We start from the raw sequence: 21,878 nt of genomic DNA on the forward strand, positions 1-21,878 counted from the left end.
CTGTGTTTAAGCCAGCAGCTATAAACAAGAAATTAAAATTTTAAACCATCAAGTTATTGACAGTCTTAGTTTAGTAAGTAATTTAAAGTCAAACCACAAGTAAACTTAACTTACTTCTAAAGTTGCACAACAGAATCTGTGGGAAAGCCACAAATGAAATGTACAGGCATTTCCTTCTGATGGCTCAGTACCTGGAATGAACACCATACCTCTGAGCCCTAAGCATTTAATATACTGAATTTTTTTTTTTTCAAGAGCATGTATGTATGTAGGTATTTATTTTACCGTTGTAAATGTATATTTCTGGAAAAATAATAAGCAAAATGTGATATGCTTTCTTAATTACTTTGAATGTTAAAAAAATAAAAAGATTGCTTTGAATGAAAAAACAAATTATCTTGCTAGGAGCCCGATATTGCCTTTATACAGCCCAGAAATATCTTCTTTAAATGTTTTCTTATTTGTTTAAAATTTTGAATGTTTTTGTTGCCCATATGAAGAACAGTTGTAGGATATATGTGCTAAATATGTTGTACATAATTTTATCGTGAGCAACATTTTGGCTCCCGACACTCTGCTGGTATCTTTTGTTTTAAAGTCATTGATATTTGTTTGATAAATATGGGGAAAAAATCTGCCTTTATTTTAAAGAAAAGTAGAAAATGTGAGGCACCTAGTATACTGCCTTGAACTTTATTATTTGACTTGCTACACTTTCATGCTACTTACTAACCAGTAACTGAATACAAATCCTTATGTGTGTGTGATGGATAGCTAACTGATTGTCCGATAAAACGTATATAGTCAGGGGTGTGGCATACGCTACATGGCTCAGTGTTGGAGTCTCTCCTGTCTGGCATATATGTCTCAGACCTGCAGGTCAGCACTATTGGTCTGTGGTTATGTAAGTTTGCAGATAATTGGGTGTTGTTATTTGTTCTTTTGCTGATTCACAACTGCTCCAGCATGGGTTAGACTATGTTTGAAATAGATTGTGAAAAATGCAGTATATTACATTTTTGCAAACAAAACATTTTCACATATCGTATATAGGTGACACGCCAATCAGATACTATTGTAAGGGATCCCGAATGCTGTTGTTTATAATACCTTATCATGTGACCATTGTGTCTCCACAGTAGTAGTTTGGAAAGCCTTCTGTCTGGCACATATAATTTCTAAAGGCGTCTCCACTAGATCCAGTGTCATTCTAACTCCTCTTTATTTGTATTTCATCAGACCCATTATTGAATGTAGTGCCCTCTTTTGGCATACATATCTGTCTAAATGTATCACTCAACTTGGGACACCCCAGAGATTCATAGCTAAAAAAAATCAGTAGCATTAAAGATCTTCCTTATCAGTACAGGCAGCCTTCGCTGTGTACACAACCTCCTATTCTTATTGTGAATCTGTGTCGAGCCTTTTGATCCTTGAAAGATATTACCCTCTTTGACCTCTTATTTCTTCACTTAAAAAGTGGTTCCAAAAATATCCAGTTAAAGGAACTAAACCGTCATCAACAGATAAGTAAGATATGCTGGCATGGTAGATTCACATCCTACAGTTCTGGAACAAACTTTCCCTACTTACCAAGCAGAGTAGCAACCTTGCCATATTCAAGGTAAACTACACCCACAGACTCAAAAAAATGTTCATTTCATCATGGTTTGGTATTTCCTACATTTTAACACCACTCTGGGATTATTTACAGGTTAAACATTTTTTTATACGTAACTTCTGAATCTGACCACATGAGGTCTGGCATCTTGAAGTAATTTTGATTGTTGGTCTGCCTCTAGGTATCCCACAATGCAGTACTTGTCTGTAAACAATTGCATCATGCAGGCCTTTTTCTTCCTAAAGCTCCTGTCACTGCATTGATTTTACATAAATATACTGCTGTCTTTCAGTCAGTTAGTTTTAAGTAACATTTCATGCTATTCAATGACTACTTAAAACACAAACAGTGCAAATGCCACAGAAAGACTTTCAAAGTGCTTTTTACTGTTGCTTCTTTTTAGAATGGCTAAATTGCAGTCTTTTGTAAAGCCTGAATTGTGCTACATTGACTCATCTCCCATCCCCCTTAATTTGAACTGTTTACCTGCTGTGATTGACAGATCACAGCAGCAGACTTGACTCATGTACTGTTTCCTTGTTCTAGACTTTACTTTCTATATGGATAGGGGAAGGAGCAGGGAGATGTGATATCGTAGCATGGGTGGGTTTTTAGGACGGTCGTGGAGATGTCAGTATGGGGAGGGAACTGGCCAGAAAACTACCTGTTTTCATTGGCCTTGATGACATCAAATAATTGGAGACTGTAGCAAGCTTTTCTAGGGTGGGATAAAAGTTTTTTGAAAATGCAACTACCACAGTACAGTAAGGTACTGTTCTAGTGGAGAGAAACAATCAATTTTAAAACATTTAAATACTGTGTTGTTCTTTATTCATAGCAGGGACAGTAAATAGGGAGAAAAAGCATGGAGAAGTTGAGCATTTAGTAAAAATAATCTAGTTGTCCTTTAATAATATAGGATGCAAAGTATCAACTCCATTCATTTCAAAGGAGCATAGCCCAGCATTGCCCCTTTCTAAACATTCTGCAGTTATTTATAATTTTCCTATTGGAAATTGTTAAATAAAGAAGGATTGACTATGATAAGAATAGGTACAGGGCAAATCTGAGGGAATTGTGTCTCTTTTAACTACTGTAAGGAAAATGTGCTGCCTGCAACTGCATTGGACTACTTCCAGTTGGAGTCCATGTTCAACATACTACTTTTTGGTGGAAAAAGAGCACATATATACGTACTTATAGGGGGTACTGCCTTGGTGTTTGGTAGTGGATATGTTGACAGAAATAAAGTTTAAATATCCTGATTTTACTAGAAAAAAACAAGCCAAGACAAAGAGTTGTTCTTGATTGGGTGCCAGAACAGTAACAGAGAATGTGCTGGGGAAGGAGAAAGTTAGAAAGAGTTGAAGACTGCGAGAACTGTAAACTAGAGAGAACTCTATAGGAAATATTACATGAGATTATTTTTGGCTGCCCAGTCTTACGGCCAGCCCTGTAAGCCTAATAGTTGTGGGGAGTGCAGAAAACAAGGCAACTTTAATATGAGAGGGGCTAATAGCTTTTTTTTTTGATGACTTACTAAGTGAAATACAGAGAGTACCTAAAAGCACAGAAACTGTACAACATGCTCTTTAGTGAGACGATGGCTGTTGATGCAGTCCAACCAGAGCAGCATGTTCGTGTTTAGGAATTTGTGCTGGCCAAATCTGACAGAGAGATGATGGAATTTCCTAATTTCAGGCCAGTGAAAAGACTTCTTCCTTCTCATATATTTAGTATCAGCCGTGCTGCTTTCTGTAATGTTTTGCAACAGTACTTCATCCCTGCTCACACCCAACATCTGATCAAATTTAAAAAAAAATGCTCATTTTGTAAGAGAAAGTACAACATTATTATTTCAATTCAAAATCAGATTTAAATAATTAATGTTAAAACTGGCAGTGTTGTAAACTACCAAAATATCAAAGATGTGCAGGTTGGTGAAGTGTAGCAAAAACAAGCAAGTACAAAACAGCAAAGCACTCTTCACAACGTGAACCGTTTATTCCAAGTAACAAAGCTTTTAGACATCAAGTCCTTCTTCAGTGTTTCAGCAAGTTAAAAAACAAGCATCCATTTAAATGCTAAAAATGAAGCAAATGACCAGTGAGTGTTTAGAAAGGGGTCATGACATCAGTTAATTAAATATAGTTAGAGAGGATATAATGAAACTGAGTAATGGACAGGCTAAACCATTTTTCTCAAATAACATTAATTTTAGTGATGTACAACAACAAAGGAGTGATGTACAACCCCTTAGATATTTAATGACATATAGTAGAGCAAGTGAGTCTTTTGAAAAAAATATTAGGGATAATTGGGATACATTGAAAGCTATACCTGGCCACGAAAATGGCTGCCTAAAAAAAACCCCTATTTACATATAAGAATTGTGAAAATTTAAAGCAATGCTTGTGCTATAAGGACTTCTCCTTAAATAAAAAAAGGTTGTGTTAATTACAGTACTAAAGGCACTAAACCATACTATAATTGTCCTTGTTCAAATATATGTCATTCTAATGAGTTTGTGCACCCCGTCAATAGGAGAAAATTGATATTTACCTGTACTGCCACTTGTAACACATCATTTGTTGTATACCTGGCTACCTGCACATTATGCTTAGGCTTTTATGTAGGGAAATCACCAAGAAGATTACATGATAGGATAATAAAACACAAATCAGACATAACGTAGGGGTATAGAGACTAATTCTTTAGCAAAGCATGTACAGGAACAGGCCATTTCACATCAGTGTATTTTTAGGGTCATTGAGTCTTTATATCCAAGTATTAAATGTGGTGATATTATTAACAAACTTGACACAAAGGAATATGAATGGATAGTTCGCTTACAAGCTGATGCATATCCAGGTTTAAATAAACAGGTAACCCTTAAACCTATTTTAAAATCTAAACAAATTATTAAGTAGAACATTTTGCTATGTATCTAAGAGTTTTGAATTATGGTTTCCTTTTTTAAATTACTATTATTTCTGTATAGTTTTTATTTATCTTTAATGTATTTTCTTTTTTAATTAATGTGTTTGTGTGATAGGATGGGCTGTGTCACATGCTTCATTTTTAGCATTTAAATGGATGCTTGTTTTTTAACTTGCTGAAACACTGAAGAAGGACTTGATGTCTGAATGCTTTGCTACTTGGAATAAATGGTTCACGTTGTGAAGAGTGCTTTGCTTTTTTTTTTTAGTGATGCAAACTGATCTGAGTAACACTAAGTTGGGATATACCAAAATATTTTACTTCTGCTGTTATTTAAATTAGGATATAGCAGTATCTTTTATTTCCAATAATAGTTATTTTTTTGAGACCCAGGAGCTTTTAATTCTTTCTGTAGATATTAATTTTTCTTTTTTTTCTTTTTCAGAGACTTTAACTCCCTCAGCAAAGAGAATATTTATGAAAACAATAATTTGGTAAGTTTCTTTTTATACTTGTGTATCTCATGGTGTTAAGTCAACACCCAGAGTCTGGGTTTCTGAACTAGTGAGCTGAAGTCAGAGCGCATAAATGTTACGGGCTAATTTGATCTATTCCAAAACTTAAAAATGTGTGTGGCTAGGCGTCCAATTTGTCTTCAAAGTCATATCTGTAAACCTAATTCGTTTGTAGATCCAGACAGATGTTTGATTGTGCCAAAATACCCTTCCTCATTCACCTTCATCTTCACATCCCCTAGTGGACTACTGCCAGCATCTGTCTCTGTTAAGTCAGCAGTTGTATATGCACTCGTCATCTATAGCTGCAAAATCATCATAATCCCAGTACATCAATACACTTGTGGCACAAACACATGCACCTAATTTCCATACTTGGCATACAGACTTTTGTTTTTCTGGTCTTCAGAAGCCTACTGTAGTGTTTGTCTGATAGGATGCAGAACTCCTGATGACCTCAGTTGCTGAGCCACTCTGACAGAAGCTGAAATACCTTGGTGCATGCTTTCCTACAGCCAGTCAGCTGTCAGGGTCTTTCAAGACTCCAGAGAGAACCCCTGCATTACCAGGCTATAATTCATACCACACCTTTCGGCCACCTAACCTGGATCGAAACACTAAAGGTGGAGGTGTGTCCATATTCATTAAGGATATCCACACCTCCAGGCCAGTTGCCCAGCATAATGCATCCGAGATTATCCAAGTGCAACTAACTCTGGGCAAGACCGCAATCCAAATTGCAGCTTGCTACAGATCCCCCACCATGCCCCAGGATTCCCACTCCTCATTTCTTAATACACTGGAAAATATTAGAGTACAACCCAACACCCTAATGATGGATGATTTCAACTACCACACCATTAACTGGGGAAACTACACATGTACCAACTCTTTTGCTCAACGTTTTCTGGAATTCATAAATTTCAACGCCTTTGATCAACTTATTCACACTCCCACCAGGGGCAGCAATATCCTAGACCTGGTCATTACCAACATGGGTGACCGGTGTTCCACACCAGAGGTCAATTCCTATTTCATCAGATCCGACCACAAGCTAATCACCCTAGACATCCACATCCGCCCCCACCCCCATTAGGGAAACCATCATAAAAAATTTCTCCAAAGCCAACTTCACGCTTCTTAAGACAGAAGTGGCAAACTTCACAACACCCATGCAGATGGACAATAGAGGTACAACTGCTGAATCCTACACAAATGCACCTTTATAAGCGCTTACATGAGTGCATGGATCGTGCTATTCCTAACAGAACGAAGATGCTATCCTCCAGGAAAAGGAAGCCAATCTGGTGGTCCCCTGCCATAAACAAACTCTACAACAAAAGAAAGAAACTGTTGCAAAAAAAGAGTAAATTCCCATAATTGGAGGAACTCCCTGGTCAGCCTCAGTAAGAAGCTGAGATCCCTCATAAAATCCTCCAAAGCTAGTTAAGAAAACAAAATCTCCACTGATTCTAAGGACAACCACAAAGCATTCTATAGATATTTCAAGAATGTCAATGGCAACACTCAGATCTGCTCTGAGTTGCAGCACAATGGCACTAAATATACAGAACCAACAGATATTGCCAACATCCTGGCAGATACATTCACTGCTAACTTTATCACCCTCTCACCCCCTAAAGGGCCCATCTCTATACTGGAAGAATGCAAAGTTCCTGTAATCACGCCTGCACAAGTAAAAAACACACTCTCCAAAGCCAAGAACACAACATCCATGGGACCTGACAACATCCCAGGCTGCGTTCTACATGAACTACAGAACAAACTGGCACCCCACCCAAGTACCATGTTCAGTCATCGCCTCACCTCAGGCTTTGTGCCCACTGAATGGCGCACAGCGACAGTTATCCCACTCCACAAAGGGGAGTCACCATGGACCCTGGGAACTACTGCCCATTAGCCTGACGAGCTTGGTCTGCAAGGCCATGCAACGTATCATCATGGAACATATAAACAAAGACATTGGTAATCTCCAAACCCTGGACCCCACCCATTTCAGGTTTGTAAAAGGCAGATCATGTCTCCTAAACCTGATAGACTTCTTTGAAGCAGTCACCAAAGCTGTAGACGAGGGTAAGGTGGTTCACACAGCCTATCTAGATCTCGCCAAGGCTTTCGACACCATCCCCCACTCTGGAATTATAGATAAACTCACTAAACTAGGTATAAATCCCTATGCCACAAGATGGATTGCCAACTGGCTCACTCACAGAACCCACACTGTGAAAGTAGCAAACTCCAAATCCGACTTCAGACCAGTGACAAGTGGAGTACCACAGGGTTCAGTCCTGGGTCCTTTCCTGTTTGGTATCTACTTCTCTGAAGTACAGGCTAACACACAAGGTCTTTGGCTAATGAAGTTCACAGATGACTGCAAACTAGGAGCCATAATCAAAACTCCTAACGATGTGGACATCCTACAAAAGGACCTCACTGAGACAGATGCCTGGTGTCAAAGCCATGGCCTCAAGCTCAATGCCAAAAAGTGCATTGTCATCCCCTTTGGTAAAAACTCTGTATCCATGAACTACCACATAGGCAGTAGTCCACTTAACACCGAAAGTTTGATAAGAGAACTTGGTACATAAGTGGATAGCAGTCTCTCCTTTGATAATTACATCGCCACATTAGTCAGGAAATCCTTCTACGTGGCACACCTCATCACAAAAGGTTTCTCATCCAGGAAAAAAGAGGTCATTGTTTCCCTCTACTTGGCACTCATTAGACCCATTATTGAGTACAACTCCCCTTTTGGTATATACCTCACAAGACATCTACAACAACTGGAAATGCTGCAGAAATATCTCACAAAGAGGATTACAGGCCTCAAACAGATGCCCTATGCAGAATGTCTCAAAAAACTCCAGCTTTAGTCTGTCACATATCGCTTACTTAGAGGCAATCACTGCCTAACATACAAAGCTATGTCAAACTCAGAGCTGTTGGACATCCCCCACTTAAAGAAATCCCAATCCCTCCGAGCTACACGCTCTAGGGACTTAAACCTTGTCGCCACAATAAACAGAACATGCTGGAGGGATAGATTCCTGTCCCAGAGACTTCCCATACACTGGAACAAACTATCTATATCAAACAAAGCCGTTCATTAGCACTCTTCAAGAAAAATCTTGATGATTGGATGGGAAATAGGAAATTCACCCCGGGGATCACTTCTGTGGCTCTGCTCGACGGGGGCACAGGAAAATAATTTTCTTGGGTGGAGAAAGCCAGGGTACCTTTTTGGCTAGGCTTGTATAGGCCCTAGGGTCAATAGCCTAGTACCTACCTGTGAACTTTTCTACAGCCACATTCATTTATTGTGGGGTTTTGTATAAGGCAGTGCCTCAGATCTTTGTGCAGTTTGCATCCCATTGCTTCATATTATATTCCTTCCTTGGTGTAATTATTCCAGACTGATGCAAATTAGTGCAGTTTGACTTGTTTGGGCTGTTGCTAAACTCTGCTGCAGGCTTAGTTTCTGGTGTTCCTGTTGCTCTTTGAAAAAAATGAGTCAAGCGCTCATGCAGACTGTGCCTCACGTTGACACTGATCAGCTGCTTGTTTGTTCTGTCATCATTCTCAGCATGTTGCTTCCTCCACAGAAAATGATGAGTCACTGTAGATACTGGAAGTTACCCATTCTCTACATGTCAGTAGGCTGTGTTTGTCTTGTACTCACTACAAAACAAACAGACCAAAGCAAAGTAAACTCTGTATTCTTAAAAAAATAAATAAACTGCTTATTCTAAGTGTGTGCGTGTGTGTGTGTATGCATATGTATATATGCATGCATACATATATACATATGTATATAAATGCACACGTGCACACACACACACACACACACACACACACACACACACACACACACACACATAAACACACACTCCGTTTGTTTATGTGTGAGACATGAAACTTACATGGCTGCCTGCAGTAAATACAAAATAAAAACACTGATTACTGTCATATTTATTTATGAATTGTTAACGTGAATAATCTGATTCAGAAGGTCTTATGTCATGACCTAGGCCAAAGTTATTAAAAATCATGATTGTGGGTACTGTGTCAAATAACAGCAAATGACATAATACATATAAAGTACAGATGGCAGAATTCACTATCCTGCTTACTTTAGTCATAATGACCAAGTCAGACAAAACATTGTTAATGAGAAAGTGTACTCTTTTAATAAAATTCAGTTGTGATTTAATACTGGTTGTTTAAACATACCAGACTAAGTGAATGGGCCTGAAATATACATGTAGACACATAGAGAAGGGCACTTGGTAAAGTGTAAGGGTCAGGTGCCAGTCTAGTTTGCTGGGAGCACATTTTCTCTGTATATAGGGATTTTTTTATTATTATTGATGTATTTGGAAACATGCATGCCAGAATTTTCTAGACTAAGATGTTTGTGTCAGCATCACTTTTCAATGAAAATAGATGTTTCTGATGCCACTTTATGAATCTAGAAACTGCAAGTAGCTGTGAGTTAGGTCTGTCTAATTTTTTATTGCTGTGAGCAAACGACCAAGAAGTCTGTGAAACTTACCTAGCCAACTGGGACTGAAATGAAAAAAAAAATACAAGTTGATGAAAAGTTCTGTTGATTTATTAATAACATTCAATATTATTTGCCGTGGATATTTGTTTAAAAGAAATCATAGCATTGTAACTTCAATGTTGGGATTGGAATTTGGGGAAGGCACATTCAGGACTTGGATGCAACTCAAAGTACAGCAGTGTAGGGTTTGAAACATTGTCCCATTATTATCCCAAAGTTATTCAAACTGTTATACTGTAGCTGTACCACTGAGTACTTTTACAAGTGCCTGTATTTTGTGCAGATCACTTTACATATGTGGTTGCAGAACTTGGCGCTTATTAATGTAGTGCCAGCTGCTTGAGTATGTTGTTAAAAGACACGCATGTAAAGCTCCACAAACACTTAGTCACTTAGGTTTCATTGATGTATACAACAAACGTCTTATGCTGGCATGTGTGTGGACACAACATGAGATGCTTCGCATGCACATTGCATGGAGAAAACAGTGATTGCAAGTTTATTGCATTTGGCAAATTGAGTACAAAACCAGTTAATTAAAACAAGTAGGTCAAATCTAGAGATGTTTATTGAAGTCTGAACTGTATGATAGCTTGCATTGCACTGTTTTAAATGGCCAGCTGGCACCACTTTTCTGTCTTTTATGAAGGAGAACTTGCAGTACTCTGAATATGCCTTGTACTGAGTTTTGTTTACATAGACCCAAGTGAAGGAGACTGCAAAATACAAATTATTTCTGTGGCTGCTGTAAAGCTCAACCATGAGAAGGTCTGTGGAGAACATCAAGGTTTGCAGCCCATTGTAGAAATATGGGCATTTGTAAGGTGATCTAAAATATTCAGACTGTGGCTGTCACCTTTTTTGGTAGAATTTTCATCGGCTTTAATTTCTGTCCCTAATCTGTATATATTTGGGACCTCAATGGCAGTCCTGTCATTTCTCCTTAATGAAGCAGCCATCCCATTGATGGCTTTGAGGACCTGTTGTGTGGTGCAAGAGTCCCATGTTCTTTGATTGGTACAGATACATTGTATCTCATTGTTGCTGGATACCAGGCCACATGCTAATATGCACTTTCTAGGCGTGGATAACACTATTCAGTTGCAGGTCAGTGGAAGTATAGTCAGTTATGATCAGGTCTGATCATAACCAAATTGTTTTTGATAAATGAATTTCAAGAAATTTGTTTGAGAGGTGAATTTCTTGATATCCATTTTTAAAGCACACGATAATCTGAATTATGTCCAGTGACCTAATAATAATTCTTTATATTATGTGGAGTTTCCAGTTAATTCATTTAGCATCACTTTGATGCATACTGTCGGTGATAACCCTTTCTTTGCTCCCTCAGGCATAAATACAGTCTTTCTGTTACACACAAACTTCTTCATCATTGGAAAGCAGGAACCCTGATTCGTAAAGTACCGTCTCTGACATCTGATATGCTGTTGTAGGAGAATAAAAAATGATCAGCTAAGGACAAATAGGCTTGCTTTGCTTGGGTTCATAGGTTAGTACTAGGCTGACTGCCCTTGTGAACCATTTTAAGCCTAGCCAATTATCCCTTGTGAGACTCAAACCCTGCACCTTGTGTTTGTAAGGCAAACACCTTAACCATTAGGCCAACCTAATATTGCTGGGAATAAAGTTTTCTCAGGCTATGTCATCACATCCCCTTTGGTTGGGTCCAGGAGGCCCCAGGCTGCATTGATTGTTTTTCATTGAGGAGAGTCTTTTTCCTTAATGTGTGCTTAAGTGCTGAGTATGTCTCAGTGACTTGTTTTGTCACTTTCATTTACCTTTTTGCTTTCTGTTAATTGTATCCCATTTTTTTCACTTCTGCAGGTACCTTCTCCTTTTACTTATGGTGCTTATGATATTCTGCCCTTTGGGGTAACCCATTTTTTCTTTTGTGCTATGAGGTGGTGTATTCTTTGCCTTATGTAGAACTTATGGCCTATGTAGAATTCTGGCTATTAGCCATTCTAAGCACTTTCTTGCTTATATATTTTTTTTAGTTTATTTTGCCTGTTTGGGTTATACCTGATGGGGGCTTGCTTGCAGTATGACTTTTCCTACAGGTTTAGATGTTCCAATTTCTTCAATAGAGGATCCTGCACCCATCTTTCTACTCCCTGTAGTCATAGAGCATTTTATTGAATTTCAGAATTTTTTTTTGTTTCCTACTTTTACCCAGCTTGAGGATGTTCATGTCTTTTCCTTCCATTGCAGTGTTCTTCTATCCCTCCAGTCGGATATTTAGCAGAGTGGGCCAGGTTCATTTTCTAAGTACATTGACAACATGCTGCTTTGATATCTCCTCTTTCTCAGTTCTGTGAGAGGCTTGCAGACAGATCCTATATGAGCACTACTTTTATTTTAGTTGTGCTAAATTTCTAGAGTCATTGGGTTCCCCATCCCATGTGCCAGAATACCAGCACTTTGCTGCTGTTAGGTGTGCTGGCATCTGAACTCCTTCCTTCCTTTGGCTCCAGCTGGTGTTTTTGTGCTTTGTGTAGTTAAAGGTCTGGTCTGTCATTAGGCTAAGTGACCTGCGGCTTCTACTCTGTTTCTGCTTTATACTGAGGAAAACACAGGATCCATCACCAGATGACCAGCCATATTGTTTGACCATCCAGTCTGGGCAGTGCCAGTATTATTTGTACCCATGTTGGTTGCTCCCCTCTTTGGCTGATCAACCACAGATCATGTACTGTGCTCTAAGAAAATTCTTCAGAGGAGACCCTGCCTTACTTTCTCATGTATCAGGCTAGGGAGTTTCTGTGCTATAACTGTCTGTACCACAATGATGTTACTAGACTTCAGATACTGAGATCCCCCCGAAAGTTTGGCATTGTAAGTTTTCAGCTTTATTTACAGTGTTATTTTCCCATTGACAGATTGGTATGTGGAGGAGTCACTTTGCCACTTCTGCCCCCAGAGGATTTGGACCTTTGTTATCTGTTTCAAGTGGTGTGAGGGAGACAGGCGATCCCCTCAGAGACCTCCCTACACACTCAGATTATAGATGCTGTCTTGCCCCTCTGGCTTTCCTCCTGGATGGCTTAGCCAGCCTGGTGTTGGTAGATGTATGAAATGTAAAACAATGCACCCTCATAATGTGGCCCTCAATCCAGGTAGTTTTGCTTTGTGACAGCTGTCATTTAGGCACTGTCATTGGGTGGAAGTTGAGTGGCAAGGAGTCGGAGGTTGTCCGATCCCTTGCTGTTGCTACTGTCTGACATAATGACAAAAGCACATTATCATTTGTGTCTAGTAGACCCAAGATGTGATCTCATTTTGTACAGCAGGAAAGAGTGCCATGTTTTGATGCCCAGAAGGGAACTTCATAATTTGCCTCTCCAGAGTCTTGTAAATACACACATAAAAGTTAAGATTATGTCTCTAATTTCTTTGTGCAGAGATGCTGTCTGTCCTCCCCCCTCCAAGAATGGCCAAGAGAGGACCGTGATCAGGATAGACTAAAGCTTTGTGATGACTGTGTCATTTTATAAGATGGGAGTTGGCTGCAGACCAGGGCAGCCTTTTCTATTCATCATTGCAGATGTAGTTTGCTTCTCATATTAATCGTGATGAGATTGTCATTTCAGTTACAGCATTTGCTGGGAAATTCTGTTGTGGGTTTGTCTGTAAAAGAGATGTCATTGATGTACCTGTTAAGGTCAAGTAGTCCAGTGGCATGATTTGTTGCTGTTTATGTTGGGCACTTGGGTACACTTACTGAGATGTGTCTGGCAAAACACCCCCACCAGCTAGGATGCTTGCCAGCTGCATGGAAATCCCTGATCATGTTTTCAGAGGCTGTAGGTAATGGGTCTATATTATATCCTCAAACTTACAGAATGATGATAACCGTTTCATCGACACATATGTGTCAAACGTCCACTTCAGCGAACGGCCACATCATCGATTTCTTTCCAAGGAAAAGAAATTGGTAGGCCAAATACAAACGACACAATATAACAAACACTATGAAGTGGGGGGCTGTGCCCCCCCCCCCCACCTAAATATACTGACTCAGAGATTGCACTACAGTGGGGAAAAGGGCAGATTTAAAATTACGGCCAACCAGTTTCTTTCCCTTGGAAAGAAATTGATGATGTGGTTGTTCGACACATATGTGTTGCTGTAAAGGTTGTCGACATTCTGTACATTCGAGGATATAATATAGACCCTAGGTAATTCCACTGGTGTCTGCTGCTAGCATCTCTTTACATGTCTGCTGCTAGCATCTCTTTACATTTTCTTTGTCTGGGTGTTGAAGTCATCGTAGGCAAGTGGCATAGTGATATGGGCTTTAGATTCCCTGACCCATTATAGAAAGCAGTAGCAGTGACTATGTGAGTATAGTAATATCCTTTTGAAGTATTTTTAGTTGGATCCTTTTTATGTCGAGACTTTTGTTATACACATATACAAAACTTTACACCTTGTGTAACTAGACATGTCGCTGACATTTTACGGATTTGTTTTTACCTTGATGGATTTAGATAAGTGATTCAACCTCATGAACTATCCCCATGGAATGCCTTTCTTCTGCATACTGAGGTAGATAGATGGCAGTTCAGTTGTTCTCTTGGTGAGCACTGATATCTTGCAGAGATTTTTCAGGTTAGTCCTTAGGCCTTATCACCTTGCAATTCACAAAAAAATGTCTGCCTTTCCTTCCAAGCAGTATGGTGTTTCCTTAGGGAGTTGTACTTTGTTAGACTGAAATAGATGGACAGTGCTTTTCTGGAGAGTGGTCCCTTAGAGCAACTGCAAAACTATCAATTGTGCTTTATTCAGACTGAAACTAGGTGACAGTTTCTTACTATAATATGGCCTTACTTTGAATTCCATACCTTTTTAAGATGGGTGCCTTCTCAAACATGAGCTGAATCCACATCTGTGCTAGATGGAGCAGTACAGACTGTCCTCTTATATGTATTACCTTACATTTCTCTGGTATTTTGAGGTCTGTATGGCACCTGTGTAATTTGCCTGAATTCCTGCTTTTTGTGGTGACACCTGGTAAACTGAACACTTGGAACACTGTGATTCAAGGAGGCCTTCACAGTGGAGTGACAACAGGGTCTCTGTTAGGGGTAGATTTATACTTAGCCTTGCTTAGGTGTTCTAGGTTGGCAGAATGCAAAACTTTGTAATTAGACCTTGTTTGGGCCACAGTATTAATACATCAGTTTTCCCAAAGTAGCCATCTAGGTGTCTGAACTATGGACTCCATACTGTAGGTTAAGAATCTCCATGGTAGATATACAAGTTATGAACTTACCACAATGCTACATCTTTTTTGAGAATTCGGTTCCTTAATCAACTCTCCCTCTTTCTGTTACCTTGTTATGGCAGAGAAAGGTTTATCATAATCTCTTGCTTTTTCAGCTTGGTCAAAAACTTGAAAGTGGAGGAGAGACTTTGGGTATTGTTGGAAGGGGAGGTACTTGTGTGCTATGTAGCTTGGAAAAGTTACATCCGCTGAGCTGATCACATGCTGTCTGCAAAGTCCTATCAGTTTATGAAGACAGAGTTCTCAGGGCATAGCTATCTGTCCCTCACCATTCCCAGCTGGTCTGGCAGATTTTTTTTTTTTTTAATTATGCAACTTCGTAAATCCACGCAAACTGTTGAAAAAGCAAACCGGAACCAGAAACCAATCCACAAAAAGTTTATTTAGTGCTTTCGTTTCAGTAAATAAGAAACTTCATAAGAATACACTCTAGTCACACTACCCAACCTTTTTATATCCTCCATCATTAATTAATCAAGTCATTATGTCACTAATTGCCTCTTAAAACGACATGGTTACTAAAATTCTTCCCAGTTACAGTAAAAATATTTAACTGACTACTCATGGCATATTACATAAATTAAATTGCAAATCACTTAAGCTATAGTAAAACAATATTAAAATATAAATCTTATTGCATCAATGTTCATGTCATAAAAAAATCAGCTTTTAATCAGAGAATAGAGCTGATAGATATAGAGCTATTTAACCCAGGATATGTACCTGCCACTTTAGTTCCTTGTATTGTAAATAATAATTTAGTGGTCCTCCTCTATACCCCAGAATTACTTGATCAATGGCAATGAAGTTAAAGCCATGCCCTTCATTGGCAGAAACGTGTAGCTAAAACATTTTTATTGTCCTTATTATAAATGTCTCGATAGTGCTGGTATACTCTAGTCCTAATTGCATTGACAGTTTTTCCAATGTAAAAACATGGACATTCTGTGGATAAAGCTAGGTAAACCACCACCTTACTGTTACAGTTACATTTCTTAGATAGAGTATACCTACCAATTTTGGGAATATAAATAATGTCCGTTTCCAGCATATATTTACATTGAGAGCAATATACACACCTAGACATGCTTCCCTTAATCTTAACTGTGTAATTTCTCTTTCTATCAGGGTTTTTAAGTTAGCATCTTTCCTGTATATAATTTTTGGAACTGTTCCCATGATGTTGGTATATTCTTTATCAATACCAAATATGCTCCAGTTATGACAAATCCATGTCCCTCAGTCCTATAAACTGATTATTGTAAGTTAAGGCAATGGCTTTGTTGTATTCTTGCCCCTCTTTTGTATGATTACTTACATTAAAGTTGTGTGCTGTACCTAGAACAGGAAAATACTGTCCATTATTTATCTTATTAGTAACTTCTTGAAAAATCTCATTCAAAAAGTCTAAGTTGTGCCCTCTCCTGGTTAACATGTTCTTTAAAATACCAATTTGTTTTTGAAATTCTTCATTCCCAGTAATCATCCTGGCCAGTCTGACCCCTTGATCCTTGACAAGGGACTTTTTTGATGTAGAGGGTGCCAACTGTCAAAGTGCAGTAAACTGTTTGAATAAGTTGATTTCCTGTAAATTGTAGAATGAACCCCCTTTTCTTGCCTGTCTTTCAGGATACAAATATCCACGTAACTCACTTGGTCCATGTCCCTAGTGGTAGGAAATTTTAGGAAATTTGTGGTCTCATTAATGTATTTTATAAATCTTTCCAACTCTACCTCGTTACCTTTCCAAATAATAATAATATTGTCAAGGTAACGACCATAATATGTACATTTACCTGAAAAAGGACTATTCAGTACATACTCTGTCTCCCAAAATGCTAGTACGATGTTTGCAAATATGGTGGCACAAGCTGCCCCCATAGCTAACCCTTTGCTTTGTTTAAACAGTTGTTTTTCAAAAATAATGATGTTGCTATCCAAAGCAAGTTCCATTAAGGTTCTGATGGTAAGTATTCTGTCATGTCCTAGACCACTGACTTAAGTATGTATAAAACCAGTCCAATCCTAGATCGTGTGGTATAACATAAATAAATCCTTGATGTCAGTTGTAACAAATATTAAATTATCTGTATACATCTCTTTGGATATTTTACTTAGGAAATCCCATGAGTCCTTTAGAATCCATGTTTTTTCCTCCAAATACATCTTTCAGTTGTGAATTTGTGAATCTAGCAATGGGGCAGGTTTTTGATGCTCTAGCGTCCACTATTGGTCTCAGGGGAGGGTCTATCAAATCTTTGTGTATTTTGGGAATACCAAAGATTGTTGGAGTTCTATTATTTTTTACAGTAAGAAACTGGTATTCCTCTGGATTCATTTGGTTATTTAGGACTAATTCTTGTAATGTCCATTTTTTTATATATGATGTTCTTCTCATTAACCCTTATTTCACAGTAAGTGACTAAGCTGTCATAGCAGGGATTATACAGCAATACTTTGTTTCAACAAGACTTTTGGAGTGTAATAAAGATGCTCCATCTATTACAGTTATATTACTAGAGAGAAAGTAGTAATGCATGTTTTTGTGTTTGCCCAAGATGCAGAATAGCAAAAGTTTTTCAAACTGTCTAAAGAACCTTAATGGAATATGATGGATTTTTATTATTTTTTTTTTCCCTTTTCGCTGTCTTCCTTAGCAAGACCAATATTTTTATTAACTTTGGAATGGTGGTAGAGTTTTCTTAGTCTTATAAAAAATGGTACAGAAAAAGCTTTAAACTGACTGGTACTGTTGCCAAAATTTATAATACTTCACATCAAACATTTTGCAGTTTTATAGTGCAACGTGTGCAAGCCATGATCTAGTTGAGTGATTTGCATTTCAGTCCGTTTTTGAACTTTGCTTTTCTCATTTGTAGTAGCACATAACCTTGATAACAGTGAATATGGTGTGCCATATTTGAGAAAAGGGCTGCAGTACGTTTCTTTTTTCCCCTTGATCTATTTTTATTGTTTGTTTAATCAGTTTAGAGTGACAACATTTTAGGTGATGTTTTTGAGAAGCTAACTGCAAGTGGAAATTAAACTACTGGAGAGTTTCATAATATCTTTCTCATTGCCATGAAAAAGCCATCCTGAACTGCTGACAAGATAAGGCATTTTGCTGTATTGTAACCTTTGACCATGAGGCCATGCTTCTGTTTGTTTTTATGTTGGACAAACGTTTTCTAATAGAAATAGATATGTGCTTGTAAAATGTTTTGCACAGAATAAGACAACTTTAAGGAGTATTTGTGTAATTTATGTACATGTATTTTTAGTGTAGTATATCTAGGGTGAGAGATGGAAACAGGGTGGTTATAATAATTGTCTGGTTCCTGAGAAAATAGGAATTTATTAGGTTTGGAAAGCAGTAAAACACTGCTTTCACTTTGCACAGTTTGCATGTTGAGTGCATTTGACATGGGTTGCATTTTCAGATCACACAGTGGGAGTAACCTCCTATTCCTAACTTTATTTTGCATACAGATTGCTGCTGGCTAAAAGATATCAAAACATTTGGGCATTTTTTTAACCAGTAATGAAATGTGTATGATCCATAAAAGCAGTGTCACAAAGAGAAGGAACACCAGTAACTTACATATATATGTATAACAGCATTGCTCTAGACCCTCAAAAAAAAAAAGCCAGTGCCTGAGTTAATAGCAGGTCAGTATCCCCCATGTGGTGTGAAGCTACTTTGAAATTGTGGTCACGCGAGCAACCAGTGCAGGTTTAGTACTCTCCTTAGAAGAGCAGGCATGCTGCCATAGCTGCAAAACATCCTTAAGGAGCTACTGTGCAAGGGATGGTGGCTACAGTACATTCAAAAGTAAAAGTCGCAGCACCACTCATTTTATTGGGACTCCTAGGTGGAAGCAGGGGGGCATTCACTGCGAGAGACTTTCTTTTCATGTTAATAATGGCATGTGCCCCAGTCTGTAGGTGTTTCTTTGTCTGATGTTTGAGCCAGTTGTCATCCCTCTTACCCATCTCCAAGCAGGACAGTATATTCCAAGACTTCTATCAAAATCTTTTTTTTTTCTTTTTTTTTTTTGTTCTCAAACCTGTTCTTTTTGAGAGTTGGCAGGGCACACATATGCAAGAGAAAGCACATTGACTCACCCCTGCCTGATGTTGATGACAAGAAGGACTCTGTTTCCCCTCCATGTACAACTTTCCCGAAGGCCTTCCTTTAGACATCATCTTGGATGGTTCTCAGACGAAATGACATTTTATAGTTGCTTTCAATGCAACATTGAACAGCCCAGATACTTAGACCCCTATTCCAAGAAAAACAGATGGGATCCTCTGACTTGTTAACAGATTTGAACTGTTGGTTGGAGACCTCCATCCTGATTCAGTAGTCAGGGCTCCAGTCCGAAAGAGACCCGAGTCCATCCCACTGGTATGGATTCCAAGGCAAGTGGACAGACTTGAGAAGTGAGTTTATGCTCCACAGTCGGAGCAGGCAGCTATTATCTACATAATGTTGTATGATTAGGTTCCAGTGAGAGCTGGATAATGAGATGTAACAGTTGATCTGATGTTGTCAATTTTCATTCTTCTTCAACAGTTGGGTTTGGATCTGACCCTCAAATCTGACTTGGCCACTGGCTGCTGGAACTCTCCAGCTCCTCCCTTACCCATAATTCTCTAGTCCTCTAACATACCTCAGATCTCGTTTGCTGCCTTCGCTTATGGACATGATTGTTGTGAGCTTTCGAGCATTAGTTAAATGCCTTAATTATTTGTCTGTCCTTGCCTTTTGCAAATTTCATATTATACATCCTCCATTATCCTGTACTATTGTAGTATAAATTTAACTACCTTTGTTGGTATTTGCCCTTCCCCTTCTCTTGATTACCTTTCTCCAAAAAAAAGGTTTCTTCTTTAATCTACATATTAGATAAAACGTTAACATGGCTGTCCAAGTAGTATGGGCACAAGATTCCACTTTCTGATGCACATGATTTGTGTGTCTATCGCTTGGGCCCTGCTCATTTAAAAGTACACTGTGAGGTCTACAAAGCTTTTAACCCCCATGCTTTGGTAGACCTCAAAAATAAACTCATTCTGAAAGGACTTCTTCCTATGACCTTCTCGGAATCACTGTCTGGAGCTCAACCCTGCAAACCTGACAAAAAAGAGCCCATGAAAAGGCTGTTGGATCTGTCTGGATCCCCACTCTGAGCCATCTGGATCCTTCACTTTCTCCTCTGATCCGACCACTGAGCCTGCTCATAAAATTTCAAAAAGGTCAGGTCTGAAGACTAATTCTTTGGATCCGTCAGTGTCAGATGTCCGATCCACTTCATCGAATCTGAAACATTTACCTCTGACTTGGGTATGCATCTGTTGTAGATCTGGTCTCTTCCCAAGTGCCATCCCCTTTTTTGTCGGGACACTAACATTCCAGGTCCCCTTCAGTGGCCTCATCCTTGTCTTTTTCTTCCAGGAACCTGTCAGAAGCTGACATGTATAGGATGATGAGGAAGTTTCTCTCAATCAGATGGGGGTTCTCCTGGCTCCTACCCCTTCTGGTCCAGACACCTTAATTAGTACTACATTGCCCATCTCAGCTCCTTCTCCAATCCGACCAGTGGTTTTGGGGCCCTTAAATCCGAGTCTTCTGGGTACAGTCTGTCAGATCCGAAGATTGTCACATCTTCTTCAATACATTCTATGAGTGCACTGGCTCTGAGCGTGTCCGAGCCGGACGACTCTTGGAGCCAAAGTATCATTGTTGGATCCGAGGTGTTGGAGTCAAATCTGAAGTTTTCAGAGCTGTCTCTGCCCCTCAGAGCTTCAGCATTGGACAGCTCAGCCCATACTTTTGCTGCAGACTGCTTCCCAGTAAACACCAGCTGATGGCCAGAAGGATGTTATTTCGGCTCCATCAACTTAATTCTCCACAGAGCACTCTGCCTTTGAGATGATGGAGAGAGTATTCTCTGTTTCTGGAGAACGGTTGGTCCCACCCCCTTTGGATCTGCCCTGTGGATCCCATATGTCTTTGTGCCTTGAGCCTCCTTACTCTACTCCACAGGGACAGCCAGCCCAAAGTCTCCAGGCTACCCAGCAGGGTGTATATATTTCTTCAGATATTTCTCTGGAACATCCCACCAAAGAAGTCCCTAGGAAGAGAAACTGCAAGAGGAGGCACTTAGACACTGATTTTTGATAAAGGGAAGGGTCTTCAAGATCATCACCTGATGACATTTCCTTTAGAGACATCCTGGAAATCCTCAAACAAAAGGGGTGGTTGGTCTACTGATGACCCTTCCCAAGAGGAATCTGTATTCCTGGAAACCTTTGGGTCTGGCCTATCTACCTCCTGGGTGACTTTGCCCACTGACGAGCTCATTGATTTTATCTCTAGGGGGGCATGGAAGGAGCCAGACTCTGTTGAACCAATCCCCAAGAGACCAGACAGGATCCTGGCACTGCCAAAAAGGAGAGTTTTGGAGAAAGGGAGTACCAGTAGATGCCATGGTCATAGCTGCAGCTCTGAAAAAGATCTTGAAGAACAGAGTTAATGTGTGCAGCTTCCTAACAGGGAGTTCAGGGCATTGGATAGATTTGGGAATTGTGTGTATGCTTCAGTGACCTTTGTACGCAGGTCGCTGAACTGTTTGGCAGTCTTACTAGATTGCAGAGGGATTTGATTAAAGAACTCTCCAAATCCCTCTCTGAGACCAATACTTCTGAGGCACAGAGCTGTATTGCCTGACAGCTGGCTGTTCTTCAGTCTAATCACAAATTCGTTCTTGAGGCTCATTTCACATGCAGCTGAAGGTACCTCAAAGGTGGTGGTTTCAGGCATTTCCATTAGAAGGCATGCCTGGAAGCACTTGTGTGATTTTTGTGGAGCCCCTCAAGTTCTCCTTCATCAGCGTACCCTTTGTT

At 39.3% G+C, this 21,878-nt stretch overlaps 1 protein-coding gene across 3 annotated transcripts in view; it reads left to right on the plus strand.

Annotated features, from left to right (window-relative positions):
• Positions 1-21,878, plus strand: part of MICALL2 (MICAL like 2) — a 976,695-nt gene that overhangs the window by 123,694 nt on the left and 831,123 nt on the right. For all 3 annotated transcript variants that reach the window (XM_044089760.1, XM_044089761.1, XM_044089762.1), the window contains exon 2: positions 5,007-5,055. In XM_044089760.1, coding sequence (XP_043945695.1) covers positions 5,007-5,055 — 49 coding nt within the window. The remainder of the gene's footprint in view (positions 1-5,006; positions 5,056-21,878) is intronic.

This window comes from Protopterus annectens, chromosome 12.part0 (assembly GCF_019279795.1).
Source record: "Protopterus annectens isolate FY-2018-M chromosome 12.part0, PAN1.0, whole genome shotgun sequence".
Lineage (NCBI taxonomy): Eukaryota > Metazoa > Chordata > Ceratodontiformes > Protopteridae > Protopterus > Protopterus annectens.